At 41.8% G+C, this 18302-nt stretch overlaps 2 protein-coding genes across 5 annotated transcripts in view; one reads left to right on the top strand and one right to left on the bottom strand.

Moving 5' to 3' along the window:
* The window catches only part of ppp1r9ala (protein phosphatase 1 regulatory subunit 9A-like A), a 93848-nt gene extending 90887 nt beyond the window's left edge, over positions 1-2961 (top strand). For all 4 annotated transcript variants that reach the window (XM_060930011.1, XM_060930009.1, XM_060930008.1 and 1 more), the window contains one exon: positions 1522-2961. In XM_060930011.1, the coding sequence (XP_060785994.1) occupies positions 1522-1680 (159 nt within the window). In that variant the 3' untranslated portion in view covers positions 1681-2961. The remainder of the gene's footprint in view (positions 1-1521) is intronic.
* pdk1 (pyruvate dehydrogenase kinase, isozyme 1) lies at positions 2846-17824 on the bottom strand. Its single transcript, XM_060930012.1, has 11 exons — positions 17261-17824; positions 17042-17183; positions 9440-9511; positions 9173-9357; positions 8887-8982; positions 8659-8736; positions 8493-8569; positions 8203-8301; positions 5538-5648; positions 5321-5434; positions 2846-3569 (listed from the first exon to the last, which is right to left on the bottom strand). The coding sequence occupies exons 1-11, from the start codon at positions 17367-17369 to the stop codon at positions 3429-3431; spliced, it is 1224 nt and encodes a 407-aa protein (XP_060785995.1). The 5' UTR covers positions 17370-17824; the 3' UTR covers positions 2846-3428.
* Positions 17825-18302: the final 478 nt, after the last annotated feature.

The raw sequence follows: 18302 nt of genomic DNA, 5'->3' as shown, positions 1-18302 counted from the left end.
AGGTAGGGCTCATTGCTTTAGTTTAATATTTCTGTAAATTTGACACCATTTTCAGTCACATCTTTACATTCTGCAGCAGTTCAGTTCTTCATAGATTTCCCTCTATTAATCCCTTGATTTACATATTCTTGTTTGGCTTTAAAGGTGCCCTTCCACCAAAAACGTTTAATACTGGCTCTTTTTGAAATACCATAGTTCACTCCGAGTTGCATATGCATGTGAAAATGTAATTCTCCTCCCATTCCCTGTATTAGCTTATGAAAGAAAATAGTCGGAAAAACGAGCGGATCAGCAAAAGCCATACGAAGTTGCATCACTTCGAAAATTAGTATTCATGGCCTCACCCACCTTGGCTTGCGACCGCCCACGGGAAGAAAGTGCAAGGAGAGACAAGTAATTCGCCTCGAGGCGCGGCGCAGTGCTCCGCATCAGTTTCGTTTCTAACAACAGCTCCAGGCCAACTTTGCACGCTCGTAACTCGGGCAGGGGAGGTCCCAGCCTCCCCAGACTTAGCAGCCAGCGACCTCTGCCCCCTCCCAAAGGAACCAGTGCTGCCTCCGCGCCACAGGACATAATTCACCCCGAGGCGCGGTGCTCCGCATCAGTTTCGTTTTTAACAGCGGCTCCAGCCCAACTTTGCACGCTCGTAACTCGGGCAGGGGAGGTCCCAGCCTCCCCAGACTTGGCAGCCAGTGGCCTCTGCCCTTTCCTGAACAAAAGAGTGCTCCCTGGGCAGGCTAGCTCTCCGCCTCCCCAGACTTGGCAGCCAGCGACCCCTGCCCTCTCCCAAATGAACCAGCGCTGCCAGGGCCAGTCAGCTCCCAGCCAGAGGACGTCATTCCCCCCACACACCCCGAGGCGAGCTCCGCTCTGTGCCTCGATGAGAGCCGCAGGGAGTATTCAATTAAATAAATAAGTGAATGAATGAATGACTCCCTCCCAGTCTCTCGTGCGCACACACAAGCGTTTTGGTTGGGGAGAGAACTCCATTCCTCTGCTCTCCCTCTCCTCCTATAGGGCGCGGTCACTGGGGAAGACACACAAACACACGTTAATTCCCGTCAGGTGCAGTGATTCTGCTACTTACCTTCCCTGACTCCGCCCTCCATTCACAGACCGATGCTCGGCCACGCCCCCGCTGCCACATCTACATTGTTATTGGTCAAAACATCGATGTCGAGACCATAATAGCCAATCGAAACAGTTTTTACAAAGACACCCACGTCCGCTTGTTCTGACCCACTGGCGGTAGCACTTTTACATGTCATGAATATTAATGAGTAAGAGCTGAAATCCTGTCGTTCTCCCGCCGCCCACTCCTCCACCAAACTAGAACAGCCTGAAACAGGAGAACCACAGCATTTTTTTTTTCACCAAAACTGGCTCACAGGGCATTCATTCATACTAGAGACCACCGCACAATTAATGAAAAAACGATGCAAGGGGACCTTTAAACATCACAAAGCAAATGTAAAATCTAAATTTTGGTCCTTTTTTAAATTATCTGCCTTTCTGCTTCAGGTGCTTGGAGTGTCTAGCCAAACTGACCGTGCCTTAATTAAGAAGAAGCTGAAGGACATGAAAAAAGCCCAGGAGAAACTGGAAAAACAGCGTGAGAAACGTGACAAAGAAGCAAGACGAAGCGGGAGACTGCCAGGCAACAATGACTCTATCTGCTGAGGCCACCCTCCTCTCTTTCTAGGTCTCTTGCTCTCTTCCTCTTTATTTCTACTTCTCCGAAGCATTGACGCACACTGGTTTGTGTCAAGCAGGCAGCTGATGACTCTTTGCTGTTTAATTCTACAGTTATGTGCAGGTGAGACATGTTAATGCAGTCAATATGGCAATGTAAAGTCAATCCATCATTAATTAGTAGGAACTAATGTGCAGAGCAGGTGTATATTAGGTCTGTCTCTTGCCTGACCCTAACATAAAAGAAGCACAGTTCATAACAGAAAATAGCAGATTTAAGAATTACCACACCGCCAAATTCTTCAGCTGATGCCTTAAACCTAAAGGGCTCCTTGTACAACTCTTGCCAAATATTAGACAATTTCTTAAACAGGACTCTTAAAACACACTGACAAAACTGAGACCTATCTTGGGCCATGGTGCATTGGTTAGAGAAACGTGTGGAGCATCTACAGGATTGTGAATTCTCTGTGCTACCTTTAGCAGACCAAACTGATTTTATTGTATTTTATGTGCACAACAAAAGAATATTTCTTGACTCTTGTATGGGAACATCTTGTTCTCTTAAAAGTGCCTTTAATTTTGGAACAAATGTTTTTTTAAAACATCTTTCAATCTATTTTTAATAGTAAACCTGTCTCCTGTCCCCCTGTATAAACCTTCTTTGCTGGAACTTTGTACAGTCTTTAAGTGAAAGCACTATATTTGTCTTAAGAGGCAAGTGGTGATATGGTTTTTAAATGTACAAATGAAAATTTTATACACGTTAACTTCAAAAGAAAAACATTATAGATTAAAATTTGACACATTTTCTACTGAGTAGAATAGCTCATAGTGGAAGACCATTTTGCGATTTATAAACAAAGTGAAATTATTTAGGTGCTGCAGCTTGTTTGGCTGCGTTGGTTATGGTAATACTTTTTCTATCTTAATTGACCATCTGCTCAAGATCTTAAAAGGTAAGCAAGGGTATGGAGTTAAGACTTCAAATTTCAGCTGGTTTTAAGAGGGGGGTAAAAGAGAGCGAGAATGCTAAATTTTGATGTAATATGTGATAATTTTCACTTTTTATTTGCATCCTATTGTCTTGATCCCACCTGCTTTGATTCCTCCTGAATATTAGTTGTACAATTGACCAAGCCACACCACAGAGTTCCTGTATAAATGGACTTTATTTCAATACTGGACTTTGTCAGACCATGAGGAAAGCCTAATAGTTATTTCTCTGGTACGAGTGTACAAGCTGCACCAATAAATTTTTCACTTTTTTTTTGGTGTGTTTTAGTGTTTTTAGCATTCCGTAAAGTTACGTACATTGTAGAGTGATTAGCTACTGCCATCTAATCCTGACCACCAGTCAGCGAAGGCTACAACTACTCATGTACTTAAGTGTTGTTAATTTTGTAAAACTTAGGAGCTGCTTGTTACAAGTTTGTCAAGAATTAAATAAAAAAAAAAAAGGCTGCAAGTCAAATCATACACATTGGCAAATACTGTAACATCCAATACCTAATCAAAATGCATTTAAACACTGAACTAATATAGGATCTCACACTGAGATTTATGACACTTGATAATCAATAACTCACTCAAACTAACTTACCAGTACACTAATTTAAACAGTGAAACACTAATTTAGTAGTGATTCTTGTTCATACATTATAGAAATAATCCTAATGTCTATTCTAACTATAAACTCAGCATGCGTCTTGTGCGCCACCATTCGTGCAGAGCCTCTACATGCTGCGGAAGGTACTCATGTCTTTGGGCTCTTTGCTTGGCACACACCAGTCATCTGCCTCATGGATGGTCTTGTAATTTTTCCATGCTGATTTGTTATATACTGGGAGCCTTTCAATAGACTCTGTAGAAAGTGCCTTTAAAAAGAAGAGTATGAATTTTAATCCCCACTTACTGACCAGAATACAAGTATGCATTTCTTCTATCTAAAACATTCACAACTGATTCCTTGCTGATCAGTATTTTGTGCTACAAATCCCATTTCCTGAAAAGTTGGGATTTTTTTGTTTTGTTTTGATTGCATTTTGAAAAAAAAGTCTGATTTGTTAATTCACATGAACCTTTTTAACTGAAAAGTACAGGTATCTCATCTCATTATCTCTAGCTGCTTTATCCTGTTCTACAGGGTCGCAGGCAAGCTGGAGCCTATCCCAGCTGACTACGGGCGAAAAGCGGGGTACACCCTGGACAAGTCGCCAGGTCATCACAGGGCTGACACACAGACAACCATTCACACTCACATTCACACCTACGGTCAATTTAAAGTCACCAGTTAACCTAACCTGCATGTCTTTGGACTGTGGGGGAAACCGGAGCACCCGGGGAGAACATGCAAACTCCACACAGAAAGGCCCTCGAACTCGGACCTTCTTGCTGTGAGGCGACAGCGCTAACCACTGTGCCACCCGAAAAGTACAGGTGCATCTCAAAATTAGAATATTGTGAAAAAGTTCAATATTTCAGTTAAGAGTGTAAATTTAATAGATTCTAGACTCATTACATGTAATGTTTCAAGCATTTTTCTATTTTAACTATGATTATGGCCTACAGGGCAAAAAAAAAAAACCTAAAAATATTAGAATTTCGAGTAAATTACTATTCAAACAGTATAAATACCGTGCATCTTATTCTAGTTCAGTACATGCAGCCACAATCATGGGGAAGATGACTGACTTGGCAGTTGTCCAGATGATGATCATTGACGCCCTCTACAAGGAGGGTAAGCCACAAAAGTTCACTGCTGAAAAGGCTGGCTGGAAAAGGTGCACAAGCAACAGGGATGACCACAGCCATGAGAGGACTGTCAAGAAAAGTCGATTCGAGAACTTGGGAGAGCTTTATGAGGAGTGGACCGAGGCTGGCGTCAGTGCATCAAAAGCCACCACACAGACGTCTTCAGGAAAGAGGCTTCAACTGTCGCGTTCCTAATATCAAGCCCCTCTTGAACCAGAGACGTCAGAAGTGTCTTACCTGGGCTAAGGAGAGAAAGAACTGGACTGTTGCTCAGTGGTCCAAAGTCCTCTTTTCAGATGAAAGTAAATTTTGCATTTCATTTGGAAATCAAGGTCCTGTAATCTGGAGGAAGAGTGGAGAGGCACAGAACCCAAGGTAAATGAAGTCCAGTGTGAAGTTTCCACCGTCTGTGATGATTTGGGTTGCCATTTCATCTGCAAGTTCAAATTCAACGCAGCCATCGACCAGGAGATTTTAGAGCACTTTATGCTTCTTTCTGCTGACAGGTTTTATGGAGATGGCGATTTCCTTTTCCAGCAGGACTTAGCACCTGCCCACAATGACAAAACCACTACCAAATGGTTTGCTGATCATGAGGATACTGTGCTTGACTGGCCAGCCAACTCACCTGACCTAAACCCCATAGAGAATCTATAGGTTATTGTCAAGATGATGATGAGAAACACCTGACCCAGAAATACAGACAAGCTGAAGGCTGCTATCAAAGCAACTTGTACTTTTGTCAGTTAAATCAAGGTTCATATGAATTAACAAATCAGATTGTTGTTGTTGCACTTAAATATCCCAACTTTTCTGGAAATAGGGTTTAGACTTTTAAATATTTCCCAAGCACACAATGTATTTTTACGCTTACTCTGATGTATATAACAGCATCCGTTCCATGGCCCTCCATTGAGTAGAGCTGCAGTTCCCCCTGGAAGTACCTGGCATACAGTCTGGAGATGGGCAAACCGTAGCCAAAACCAGCCTAAGGGCAGAGTTGTGCGATTTTAATGTAATACTTACATGCACTTAACTGATACAGCCAAAATACACTTAGTCAAAATAGGACAGTTACAGATTAAACTCACCAGTGGTGCAGCGCGGGATGTGTCAGTTCGAGGCCTTGGGGCAGTGGAGTACGTGTATGTGAATAACCTGTCAATTTTCCTGAGTGGTACCCCACCTCCAAGATCACTCACCTACAAGTGCAAGGAAATGATGCATTTCATTTACCATATATTTAATCTAACAAATTTGAATGAATAAAATGTATCGGAAAATCAAAAACTAACACCCACCCCTTTTTTGAACCTTTCCACATTTTGTAATGTTACAACCTGAATATGAAATGGACTGAGTCAGGATTATGTATCATGAATATGAAATTAAAAGCATCTGTTTCTGGAGGGCTCCAGAATTTGTTCAAGAACATACCTAAACAAAAACGTCCTCAGAAAAAGTCTAGGAAAAGTATTAGGGTTCGGTTTAAAAAATAAATAAAATCCTAAACTTTAAAACGTCCCACAGAGCAAAATTAAATCCATTACTAACAAATCGAAAGAATATGGCATAACCATGGCTGTCCACCAAAAGTCACTGACCAGGTCATTTTAATGTTATAGACCATTTTGTGTAGACTTCTTACACATTAAATCCGTAACAGTACAAAATATGGGAAAATTAAAGGAGGTGAATACATACAGTGGGGCAAAAAAGTATTTAGTCAGTCACCAATTGTGCAAGTTCTCCCACTTAAAAAGATGAGAGGCCTGTAATTTTCATCATAGGTATACCTCAACTATGAGAGACAGAATGAGAAAAAAAAATCCAGAAAATCTCAGTCTGATTTTTAAAGAATTTATTTGCAAATTATGGTGGAAAATAAGTATTTGGTCAATAACAAAAGTTCATCTCAGTACTTTGTTATATACCCTTTGTTGGCAATGACAGAGGTCAAACATTTTCTCCAAGTCTTCACAAGGTTTTCACACACTGTTGCTGGCATTTTGGCCCATTCCTCCATGCAGATCTCCTCTACAGCAGTGATGTTTTGGGGCTGTCGCTGGGCAACACGGACTTTCAACTCCCTCCAAAGATTTTCTATGGGGTTGAGATCTGGAGACTGGCTAGGCCACTCCAGGACCTTGAAATGCTTTGTACGAAGCCACTCCTTCGTTGCCCAGGCAGTGTGTTTGGGATCACTGTCATGCTGAAAGACCCAGCCACGTTTCATCTTCAATGCCCTTGCTGATGGAAGGAGGTTTTCACTCAAAATCTCCCGATACATGGCCCCATTCATTCTTTCCTTTACACGGATCAGTTGTCCTGGTCCCGGCACGGTGGTGTAGTGGTTAGCGCTGTCGCCTCACAGCAAGAAGGTCCTGGGTTCGAGCCCCGGGGTCGGCGAGGGCCTTTCTGTGTGGAGTTTGCATGTTCTCCCCGTGTCCGCGTGGGTTTCCTCCGGGTGCTCCGGTTTCCCCCACAGTCCAAAGACATGCAGGTTAGGTTAACTGGTGACTCTAAATTGACCGTAGGTGTGAATGTGAGTGTGAATGGTTGTCTGTGTCTATGTGTCAGCCCTGTGATGACCTGGCGACTTGTCCAGGGTGTACCCCGCCTTTCGCCCGTAGTCAGCTGGGATAGGCTCCAGCTTGCCTGCGACCCTGTAGAAGGATAAAGCGGCTAGAGATAATGAGATGAGATGAGTTGTCCTGGTCCCTTTGCAGAAAAACAGCCCCAAAGCATGATGTTTCCACCCCCATGCTTCACAGTAGGTATGGTGTTCTTTGGATGCAACTCAGCATTCTTTCTCCTCCAAACATGACAAGTTGAGTTTTTACCAAAAAGTTCTATTTTGGTTGCATCTGACCATATGACATTCTCCCAATCCTCTTCTGGATCATCCAAATGCTCTTTAGCAAACTTCAGACGGGCCTGGACATGTACTGGCTTAAGCAGGGGGACACGTCTGGCACTGCAGGATTTGAGTCCCTGGCGGTGTAGTGTGTTACTGATGGTAGCCTTTGTTACTTTGGTCCCAGCTCTCTGCAGGTCATTCACTAGGTCCCCCCGTGTAGTTCTGGGATTTTTGCTTACCGTTCTTGTGATCATTTTGACCCCACGGGGTGAGATCTTGCGTGGAGCCCCAGATTGAGGGAGATTATCAGTTGTCTTGTATGTCTTTCATTTTCTAATAATTGCTCCCACAGTTGATTTCTTCACACCAAGCTGCTTACCTATTGCAGATTCAGTCTTCCCAGCCTGGTGCAGGTCTACAATTTAGTTTCTGGTGTCCTTTGACAGCTCTTTGGTCTTGGCCATAGTGGAGTTTGGAGTGTGACTGTTTGAGGTTGTGGACAGGTGTCTTTTATACCGATAACGAGTTCAAACAGGTGCCATTAATACAGGTAACGAGTGGAGGACAGAGGAGCCTCTTAAAGTAGTTGTTACAGGTCTGTGAGAGCCAGAAATCTTGCTTGTTTGTAGGTGACCAAATACTTATTTTACCGAGGAATTTACCAATTAATTCATTAAAAATCCTACAATATGATTTCCTGGATTCTTCCCCCCATTCTGTCTCTCATAGTTGAGGTATGCCTATGATGAAAATTACAGGCCTCTCATCTTTTTAAGTGGGAGAACTTGCACAATTGGTGGCTGACTAAATACTTTTTTGCCCCACTGTATGCATGTAAACATTGACAGATAAAACTGTAAGAGAGAGATGAATAAAAGCCTAAAAGGTGTGTGTACCTTCACAGTGAGATCTTCACTACCCAGGACGATCTTAACATGAACTGCAGGGTACTCCATAGCATCGCCGTACAGCTCCATGGTGGCTCGCATGGCATTCTAAAGGAGTCACGGGGCATATTATTAGATCAGAACCCTTTAACTGGCACAGAGGACTAACATACTGACCTCAGACACAGCATAGGATTTCAATTATTGCCCTGTGCTTAGTTTTGTTTGACTTAATTATAAATTCAACATAAATGTCTTTAATTGCTGCATATGCATAAGCCAGTTACTGTACACAGTACCTTGAATAATTCAAAGACCATGTGATACAAATGAGACGGCACATAAACCACAGTTATGGGCTTGTTGGGTTCTTTACCTGTACAGAGAATTTTAGAAAGAAAGGTTTGCTTTACTCAAGTCAACCTCTCATTATAAGGCAGATGGTGAAATAGATTTCTGCCTTACCATTGAATTCTTCTAGTTTTACTTCTGGGGAGTTCATGTAGTAGCGTTCACATAAGTCACGAGCATTTTCATATGCATCTGGAGGGGGGAAAAACGCACTTTAAATGAAAGTGATTTTTTTTTTTTTTTTAAAGACTAAAACAGCTAAACAAGGCATGAATGACGTCAGTCCCAAATACAGGTGACGTAGCCCATTGGCATGGTACAATATCCTCTAAAGCCTCCTACCTTTAACTACATCAGTGACACGACAGTAAGGATCAATACTGCCTATTTGTTTAGGATGAGCTGGGTTCACCTGCATCTTCCCTCCAAACAGCAGTGCTACAATGAACATAAACAAAAAAGATAAACAAACCCTAAAGGAAAAACTTAATATTGAAGTGAATCTGTTTTCAGCGGAGGTGTGTATAATTAAAATGTTATAAAACCGCATAATTTAATGCTCTGGGAAACAGGAAAATATTAAAATGACAATTCTAACAGATTTAAAAAAAAAAAAAAAAAATCTTACTATGCTGGTTGAGGAGCATTCTTATGGAAATTCTACTCATGTAAAAGCGGTCCAGAAAATACTGCATGTTCTGGCTGGTTGCAGGGTCCGTACCATACGCCTCCTTATACTCTACCACTCCCTGGGCCATTGTGGGGACGACATCATTATGCCTGCTAAGGATCTTGATCACTGCATCTGTGAAACTAAAAGCATAATGAAATGTTCATATCAAGTTGGGAAACACGTGCACACACACACACACACACACACAATGTAAATACTTACTCAGAAACGACTTTTCCATTGTTTGCATTTTTCTCCTTAAACTCCAATATATCTAGGAGACTCTGAATGTACCTGCCAACAAAAATCACATATGTTGTTCAAACAATAGAAGACCAGACACATTTATTACTATAAACAGGTGGTACCGGTCATCACTTGCATTATAACAGAGTTGTGAATAAGTCTGGCAAAGTTATTAAATAAAAAGAAAGCAGCTTGTCATGTTACCAGGAAACTGGAAAGCACAAAGCCCTCTGCCATGAAGACCTTCAAAGTTACAGCTTTACTTGTGTTACATGTATGGGTCTGTTTCAGAAACTGGGTACTGTGGGGGTACCCCACTAAATATACTCAGTCAATAAACTATATGGTTTTGAATGGTGATGTTGGTTTTAATTTGAAATAAAATGATAAAAATAATACAGATAAAACTAAATCTTGGTGAATACTCTATTCAGAATTTGGCAAAATTCTGCAAATTTGTGGAAAAATGGCGGCTTGATCTGGGACGTGATAAATGGTTGACTACATCGCGTTCCCGTAAAAAGGTTGTAGTCCACTGGAAAGTCTACAGTTATCACTAATTGTATTTTAAGTTGTAACTTTATACACCTAAGGATTGGCGCGCTCACAGAATAATCATAACCGTAATAAAACATCATGCAAAATATTTGATCACCGTTGTAACTCCATTTTCCGCAAAACCAATACGATCGTGTGTTTTAATCTAAACGGAAAGGCCAGATAAAGCAAGATACTATCTTTATTCTTATTAAACACGACAAAAGAAACATTGAGTGTTAGGCAAATGCAAAAAAAAAAAAAAGTAAAATTAGAAAATTTATTTTTTGACCATAATGTCCCAAATGAGAGACCAGTTTCTGAGACAGACCCATATTTTTTATATATATATATAAAGCATCTAAGCTTCACTTAAAATCTTACCATGTGAACAACTGATCATTTTGGAAGACATTTTGCTAAAAAGTGTTCATTTCCCGATGTATGGAGACTTTTGGGACACCCTGTAGAATATTCAACAGTACCGGGGTATAATTAACTGTTATGCCACGAAATCGAGTCATATATATGAGCTGATAGCCGACGAGGCGCGTAGCACCGAGTTGGCTATGAGCCATGTATGACGAGATTGAGTGGAATAACTTTTGTTCTATCCACATTCACTGGATTTTGAGAAATGGAGCATTTTTATTTTCTGCAAATTCAATAAATAAAAACTTTGTGCAAAACGTCAGACAAAATCATTTCTGCTTAGAATGTAAAAAAACCAGCGAAATGACAGTAATCTGTGAAAAATGCTGTAATAATTCTGGGGGGGGGGGGGGGGACCTTTTTACCATCAAATACTCTCATTCTATATTTTGTTTGTTTGTTTTTTTGTATTTTTGGGGCTTTTCTTTTTCAGGATTTTTTGGCAGTTGCCAAACCAAGTTAAAGGTGCATTATTTATCGCATCCGACTGGGCTGGAGTGTGGAACAGGAGACGGTGGGTGGTGGGACGGACCAAAAAAAAAAAAAACCCACAACGTAAACAACCTTATAATTCTTTCAGCCATTTCTGTTTTGGGACCACTGCACTTTCGTGGGTGCTAAAATACATGAAAATTAACGCTAACCCTAACCCTCAAACAACCAATCCCAAAGCACAGACAAACACCAGTTTTGATGACTTTGGCATATAATAGAACAAGGTAAGCTTTTCTTTATTTATTATTGATAATACGGGGACTACGGCCCCCAAACCCCCACTTAAATTTGCTATTGTAAACAACATGGCAGAATTGCACCAGCTAAAGTGCAAACTATCCTCTGTTTCTTTTAAATATTTGATACTTTGGGGGATTTTATTTTCAAGTAGAGTTTTTATTTCATCTTTGGTTGGTTCAGCAACATGTGCCGCCATTTTTTGTTCTCTACTCACGGTATATGAGCTGATAGAGTGGCTACTCTACTAATCAGAGTGCACAATTGGTCATATCCAGTGAATGTGGATAGAATAATTAAACATATTGCTTTTGGGGGGTTTGACAATATACTGGTAGTACACAGTAATAACTAACTAAAATAACACAGTGGCCTTCTCTGCATGCTTCTGTTGCAAACATGTGCAGAACATCACTGGCATCCTGTTCATGTGCAAGAGCTGTGATTTCAGTCATGTCATCGATCAGTGGATTGCTCCATATGTCAAACCAAACCAGATCCGATCTGGCCTGAGTTTCCCAAAAGCATCACAAAGATCATCGTTAAATGGTAGCGCAAGCAGCACAATGTACGCTCTCTCTACTAGTTAAGAGGCTTTTGGGAAACCCACCCCTGATCTGATCCAGCTTTTCACACCAGCGTTGTACAGGTGGTGTAGTCTGTGAAGCCAGGTTAGGCAGGTTATGGTACAGGGAAGTGTTAAGCTAGTGGCACACTACGCCGATCCACGCGGTACCGAACCGACCCATTTCAGAGCCGACTCCCGACAGGGCACGCACATATCCCCCGACTGTTGACGAGTGCAGTCGCGATTGAAGCGACACCAAACGAGATTATGCGAACTAAGCATCATAAACATTCCGCTAAATATCACGTGACAACTTAATAGCTTTGTGATTGGCTATTGGATATAGTTACTGTTAAATCCAACACTTGAAGATGCTACAGGCTGAATTACAAATGAGACAACATGGAATATGTAGCACACTATCTAGGCTACATGAGCTATTATTTCCAACCTTAAATAGTGCACTTATATAGGGGAGTGAAAGCGATTTGGAATTCAGCCACACAACTTGAGCAGAGTGGCTTTCCAGCCCACTGTGTCTATGGATAAAGCTTCAGTCTATGGAATTACAGTATATACCTGCATTAGGTGCTACCAACACGTATTTCTCGCGCTAGAAATTGTGTTTAATGATGTCACGTGTTATATGCGAAAGATATGATTGGCTATTGCTAGCGACTCTCGCCGATCAGTCTGGCTCCCGATTAGTTTTTCGAATCGGCTGTGAGATGAGTCGGTACCATCGAAAACTAGTCTTTACGCCTGACTCGCGACTTCAGATGGCTCGGTACGCTGAAAATCGGCGTAGTGTGCGGCTAGCTTTAATAGCACTTCACCCCTGATTCCCATTAAAGGTCATAGGCAACGGTTTTAATTTTATGCACATTTTAAACTTTATATGTTAAAAAACCCTCTGTAATTTTCTTCTGGTCCCAAGAAGTATTGTTAATAAGTAATAAAATAAGTTAGCGTGGATCGTGGCAAATTTCTGTTTGGCTATTTTTGTGACCACTTGGCGCGTAACATCATTTAAGACAAACAAACTGCTTGAGTTGAGTCCACTTCCGTTTACTTACATTGCCATTCAGCTTGAGTGCAGACGTGCGTTCAGGAATTTCCAAAGAAAAACCATGCCTTATTGTTGTGCAGTGAACTGCAACAATGGGACCGGTTCAGGAAGAAGTTTTTACCTTTCCCCAAAAGAGGCGGAGCGAGAGGGTTGGCGTTTTTCCCCGAAAGAGGCAGAGCGAGAGGGTTGGCGTTTTTCCCCCGAAAGAGGCGGAGCGAGAGGGTTGGCGTTTTTCCCCCGAAAGAGGCGGAGCGAGAGGGTTGGCGTTTTTCCCCCGAAAGAGGCGGAGCGAGTGGGTTGGCTTTTTCCGAAAGAGGAGATGAGGCAGAGTGTGTGGATTGTGCGCGTGAAGCCAGAGGGTTGGCGTTTTCCAAAAGAGGAGACGAGGCGGAGAGAGTGGATTATGCACGTGAAACAAAATCGAGCAGTCAAAGAAGAAATGGAGCAGCAATGTTCAAGCAAAAAGGAGAAGATTGGAGGTAAACATTTTTACTTTTGCTTGCAATTGACAAGTCAAGAATCCTGAGGGATCTTGTACAATCATTGTGGAAATGAGACAAGGGGATATTTCCTCGCTTAGCGCACTGTCCAGTAATCGTTCCCTATATCCGCTAGGGAGGGCGGTTTAATTATTCTTTAAAAGGGCTCTTATTTGGTATTACGACGAAAATAAGAATTTATCATAACTACCAGGATAAACCGTTTGGGTGCAAGTCTTGTTGAGGTCCGGGGTCACCGTGATCAGAGTCGGCCGAGTCGCTGTCCGATTCCGAGGCCGCACGGTCAAACCAGTGAGCCACATTCACCGATTGCTCTGCAACGGCCAGAGGTTCATACATATATGGTTTCACCTCTCGATATTCAATTTGGAGAGTTCCTACTTCAAAATCACTCTCGCTTTCAGACATTTTACACAACCTCTCACGACCAAAGTCCGTACACGTGTGCTCGGTTCGCAGGTAAACACAGACCTGCTCCTGGTCTGTTTGGCTTAAATGACGTCATGACGACTGCCCCCTGGCGGTGAAAGTGCGCATAAGTGAGATGTAAACAAACCTTCGAAAATTGGGCAAAACAGTAGCCTGGCAAGCCAGACTAAATGTGAATATTTAGTCTGGCCTCGATCCGTAGACATTTCCGAAGGGTGTGGGAGGAACAACCCGCTGTCTTTCAAACTGTCTCTGTGCGTATAGGCCAACGCTCTGACCAATCAGCGCAACAGTGACTGTGACGTAGTCAGAACGACAGAAAGCAGTGGGGGAGGCCTTGAAATAAATAATTTTTCAAAATGTGTATTAATTAATAAACAGGTTCTAGATATTCATAAGTTTGGAGATAATGACCACAAGTTTGGAGTCTGTACCACATACACATTTTTTTCAAGGGTTTTTCAAGGGTTTGCTTAAACTGTTTGAGAGTTTTTATTTAGTGGTGTTTGGTGAAATAATTTCCCTTAAATTTAAAATAACGGGAAAATAAGAAACAATCAAAAAGTAATGTTTCAAAGCTGTTTATTAATTCTTCGTACTGCACAAACTAGCCCCATCCTTTTGGCTACGAGCGGAGCCAGCTGGTAGATCAGACTTTTGCCATAGCCGGTCGGCAAAACAGCGAAAACGTCCTTCTTGAAAAGGAATGAGCGGAGAGCCTCTTCCTGCTCATGTTTCAACGAAAACTCCAAGTCTAATTCTTCTAAAACTGATTCCAAAGCGGAGTCAAACGTGCGCTGCTCACTAGCGGTAGCCATCTTTCCTGTTGTGCTTTCTCCAGCGTCGCGCAGCTTTGTCGTCACTCCTGCAAAAGCCTGCCCAAAGAATCCAAACAGAAACCTTGCGTTGTGATTGGCGGGCACGATTTGATGCCCGGGGTGTTTTGTTGATATGGTGCGAGGCTAGACCCACTCGCAGGCAAAAATATTTTTGGCCGCTAGGTGGGTGGGTCTAGTTTACTAGGCTAGCAAAACAGTATATTTTAACCGTCTTATTCAATTTTAGGGTGCAAATTAGACACCAGGAAGATTGAACTCGCTTTTTGGGTCATTCTTCTAGACAATAAAGTTGATATTCTACGTTTCACCTCCGACCCTTGCCCATACCTGTCAACCCTCCCGTTTTTCCCGGGAAATCCCTTATTTTGACTTATTTCCTGCTGTCTTCCCGTTTTTTTTATTTTCCCGAAAATATCCCGTATTTTCACAATATAAAAAAAAAAGTCAGTAGGTCCAGAATTCATGACGCGCCTCTGAGCAGGAAGTCGGGCTATGAATTCCCGTCCCCGCCCTCTCAGGCATCAGTAATTACAGAACTACGTCCAGAGGTGAGGCTGAACAAATGATTAGGTCCAGTGTTGCCAGATTGGGCGGTTTCAAGTGCATTTTGGCAGGTTTTGAACATATTTCGGGCTGGAAAACGTCAGCAGTATCTGGCAACACTGATTAGGTCTGAGGTGAAGATGGCGATGCTAATAGCTAAGAAAAAAATTAGCCTCTCTTTCTTTGATGATTTCAACAAGTGCGTGGCTGGAATGTTCCCAGACTCTTCCCTCGCAAAGAAATTTTCCATGGGGAAAACGAAAGCCTCCCAAATAATCAAAGGTAAGCTACACATGTTTACATCAAGTATGTCCTGGCTAAGACCTCATAAATAGCCTAGTGTAAACTAATTGGTGTATTAACTGTTTTATCCACTCATTGTCCATTTTATTTTCTATCTGAAACTTACCCATTTTAAATCACTCTTGGTTTAATATTTTGTATTACTCTTTATTACTCTATCTATCTATCTATCTATCTATCTAGTGTTCCGAGGCCATGACTATGGTAAAACCATAAATTGCAATGGAATTGAATTTATTGACTGGTTATATAATGACCTTTCTTATTTTAACATAAGATACGTATTTTAGCCCTTAATTTGGGAAATAACTGGTACCACTGAAAGCAAATAAAAATAAAATGTATAGTTTATTCACAAATGCACTCTATAAACCATAAGCATATTGAGTTTGGGTCTTGGCTATCACCAACATGCACCAGAGTACAGGAAATCACAAATACTAGATAGAAAATTGCCCCCCATTCAACTACACACCCACTTTTGGTGAAGGGTATGACTTTCCGAAATTTTCCCTTATTTTGAGTTAAAAATCTGGGAAATATACCTTTTTTTTCAAACCTCAAAGTTGACAGGTATGCCCTTGCCTATGGAGCACTTGCATGTGACGTCACAGCCGATCCAGATTGTGACAGACGCCATCTTGTCGGTCAAACGCCATATTCCGCCTTCTACTTCTGCCTTTTCTTCTGGAAAACCCTACGATATACAATTCTACTACAACGGCTGTGGCTACAAGCTCTCCCTACCTGTGCACGTTTTTTATGTTTTTTGTGTGTATTTTTGCGTGTTGTTCGTCTGTACCGGACTTCAATATCCACTACAACCGTATGGACTTACTGGACATTGGTTTCCAGCAGAAAATGACGGTTTGTAGCGATTTCCATTGCATGCACAACATTCCGGACTAGATAGCGAGACCAGCGAGGTCTCCGTGGATTGTTATCGGAAGCAAAGCGAAGGAGGCGGCGCCGGGAGCGGAAGCAAAAGCGAGGCTGCAGGCAGAGCCGGCCTGTTGACTAAGCTCAGAAAACAGCCACTCAAACCTCCACTGCTAAGCCTTTACCTCTCCAACGCCAGATCCATGGTAAACAAGACGGACGATTTGGAATTACAGCTGGAATTACCTTATTCTATTCTATAATCGGCTGGTCAGTGCTATACTCAATACTTAAGTGACTTACCCATCCAATGAGGATTCTTGTTTACAAGATGCCACATCTGAGTCGCTGACAAATCCTGAATTTCTGTAAAGATAACTGTCCAGAGATGTATAGGCACGCAGTGCTTCACCACTGAACAGCGAGGGAAAGTTGATGAGGTAATTATACACGTCTGGGTATTCCGCTGGCAGTTCAACATCCGGTCGTGAAAACTCCGTCCGGAAAGCCATAAGGGTCACTAATCTGTAGATCGTTTATTTTAGACATATATCTAGTTATCTGTTTATTAGAAAAATGAGCCGTGTAGTCCGTCGGTTGAAATTGATCCGTTCTGTACACGAGTGCAGCAGTATTCAGCGGTGTTTTTGACCGACAAGATGGCGGTTGTGTACTTTCCGGTCACGTGACTGCAAGATCTCTATGACCTTTGAGTGTGTAGTGACTCGACATGAGCTTTGCACTCACCAGCTCTGCACCAGGCGCACTGAAGGCGTCCTCAGTAGGTTATCAGGCAGCAGGTTGATCTCCTTCATAATATTAGCCAACCTAACTGGCAGCTCCTCTCTCAGGAACATGAACGAGGTCTTCTCACACGCATTTTCTGAACCTGGTGAGGGGGGAAAGGCGAGTGTTGCAGACAGCTTGTCGTATTTGAGGACTGTGTTTAGTGATGCAGAATCTTACCAAAGTCTATGAACTGTTTCATAGAGAGAGGTGAAGGGGAAAACCTGGAGTAGTGATCAACAAGCTTCCCGATTGATGCGTTGCTCATTAAAGCCCTTAAAATCCTCATTTTGTCTGATTTTATTTTCTGTTTTATCAGCTATGACACCAACAGCTGCATGCTATTCACTCCACCACGGGGAAAATACTCACAGTCGCACAGATTTGCTTTCTATCCTATACAGCAGCAGCTCGAACCATGTTCTTAGAGATAACCTGAACTTTTAATAAACTGATAACTACGTAGTGTGTTTGTTTCTGGATACAACTGTCTGTATGCCATATGAGGAGCCTCTACATCCCCAGGTAAACAACAAGCCACAAACTGACCACGACTACCACATGTTATAAAACTCTCTCATTTATCTCCAGTAACGGAAGGAAATGTCCTTAATATTTCCGGAAATGTCAATATAAAAAAACAGCTTTAATAAAATCCTACGTCGAAGGTATTCTCACTGCATACTAACATACTCGATAGTCGCTCTCCCACGCCGCCTGTAGTATTCTAGCTCACTATTTAGTATGCTAGTAAGCTAGCGGCGCACACACTCAATAGGGCCCACAAGTGTTTGCGTCATCACACGGTCAGCCCCATAAAATGCCTGAAAACAAAAACCAAATATACTCTATATAAACATTTAAAATAGATGTTACATATTTATTAAAAAATAATATAATTATAAAAATATCTATTTTAATAAACATTAATATATTTCAATGAAGTAAAATATACAACAGTATTTATGTTACATCTCCAGTGGAGTTTGTGAACCCTTTAGAATTTTCTATATTCCTGCATAAATATGACCTAAAACAAGATCAGATCTTCACACAAGTCCTAAAAGTAAATAAAGAGAACCCGGTTAAACAAATGAGACAAAAATATTACGCTTGGTCATTTATTACACTACCGTTCAAAAGTTTGGGGTCACCCAGACAATTTTGTGTTTTCCATGAAAAGTCACACTTTTATTTCCCACCATAAGTTGTAAAATGAATA

The sequence above is a fragment of the Neoarius graeffei genome, chromosome 9, assembly GCF_027579695.1.
Source record: "Neoarius graeffei isolate fNeoGra1 chromosome 9, fNeoGra1.pri, whole genome shotgun sequence".
NCBI classification, from domain to species: Eukaryota; Metazoa; Chordata; class Actinopteri; order Siluriformes; family Ariidae; genus Neoarius; species Neoarius graeffei.
Note: the sequence above shows the minus strand (reverse complement) of the source record. Positions and strands in the feature narration are given on the sequence as shown.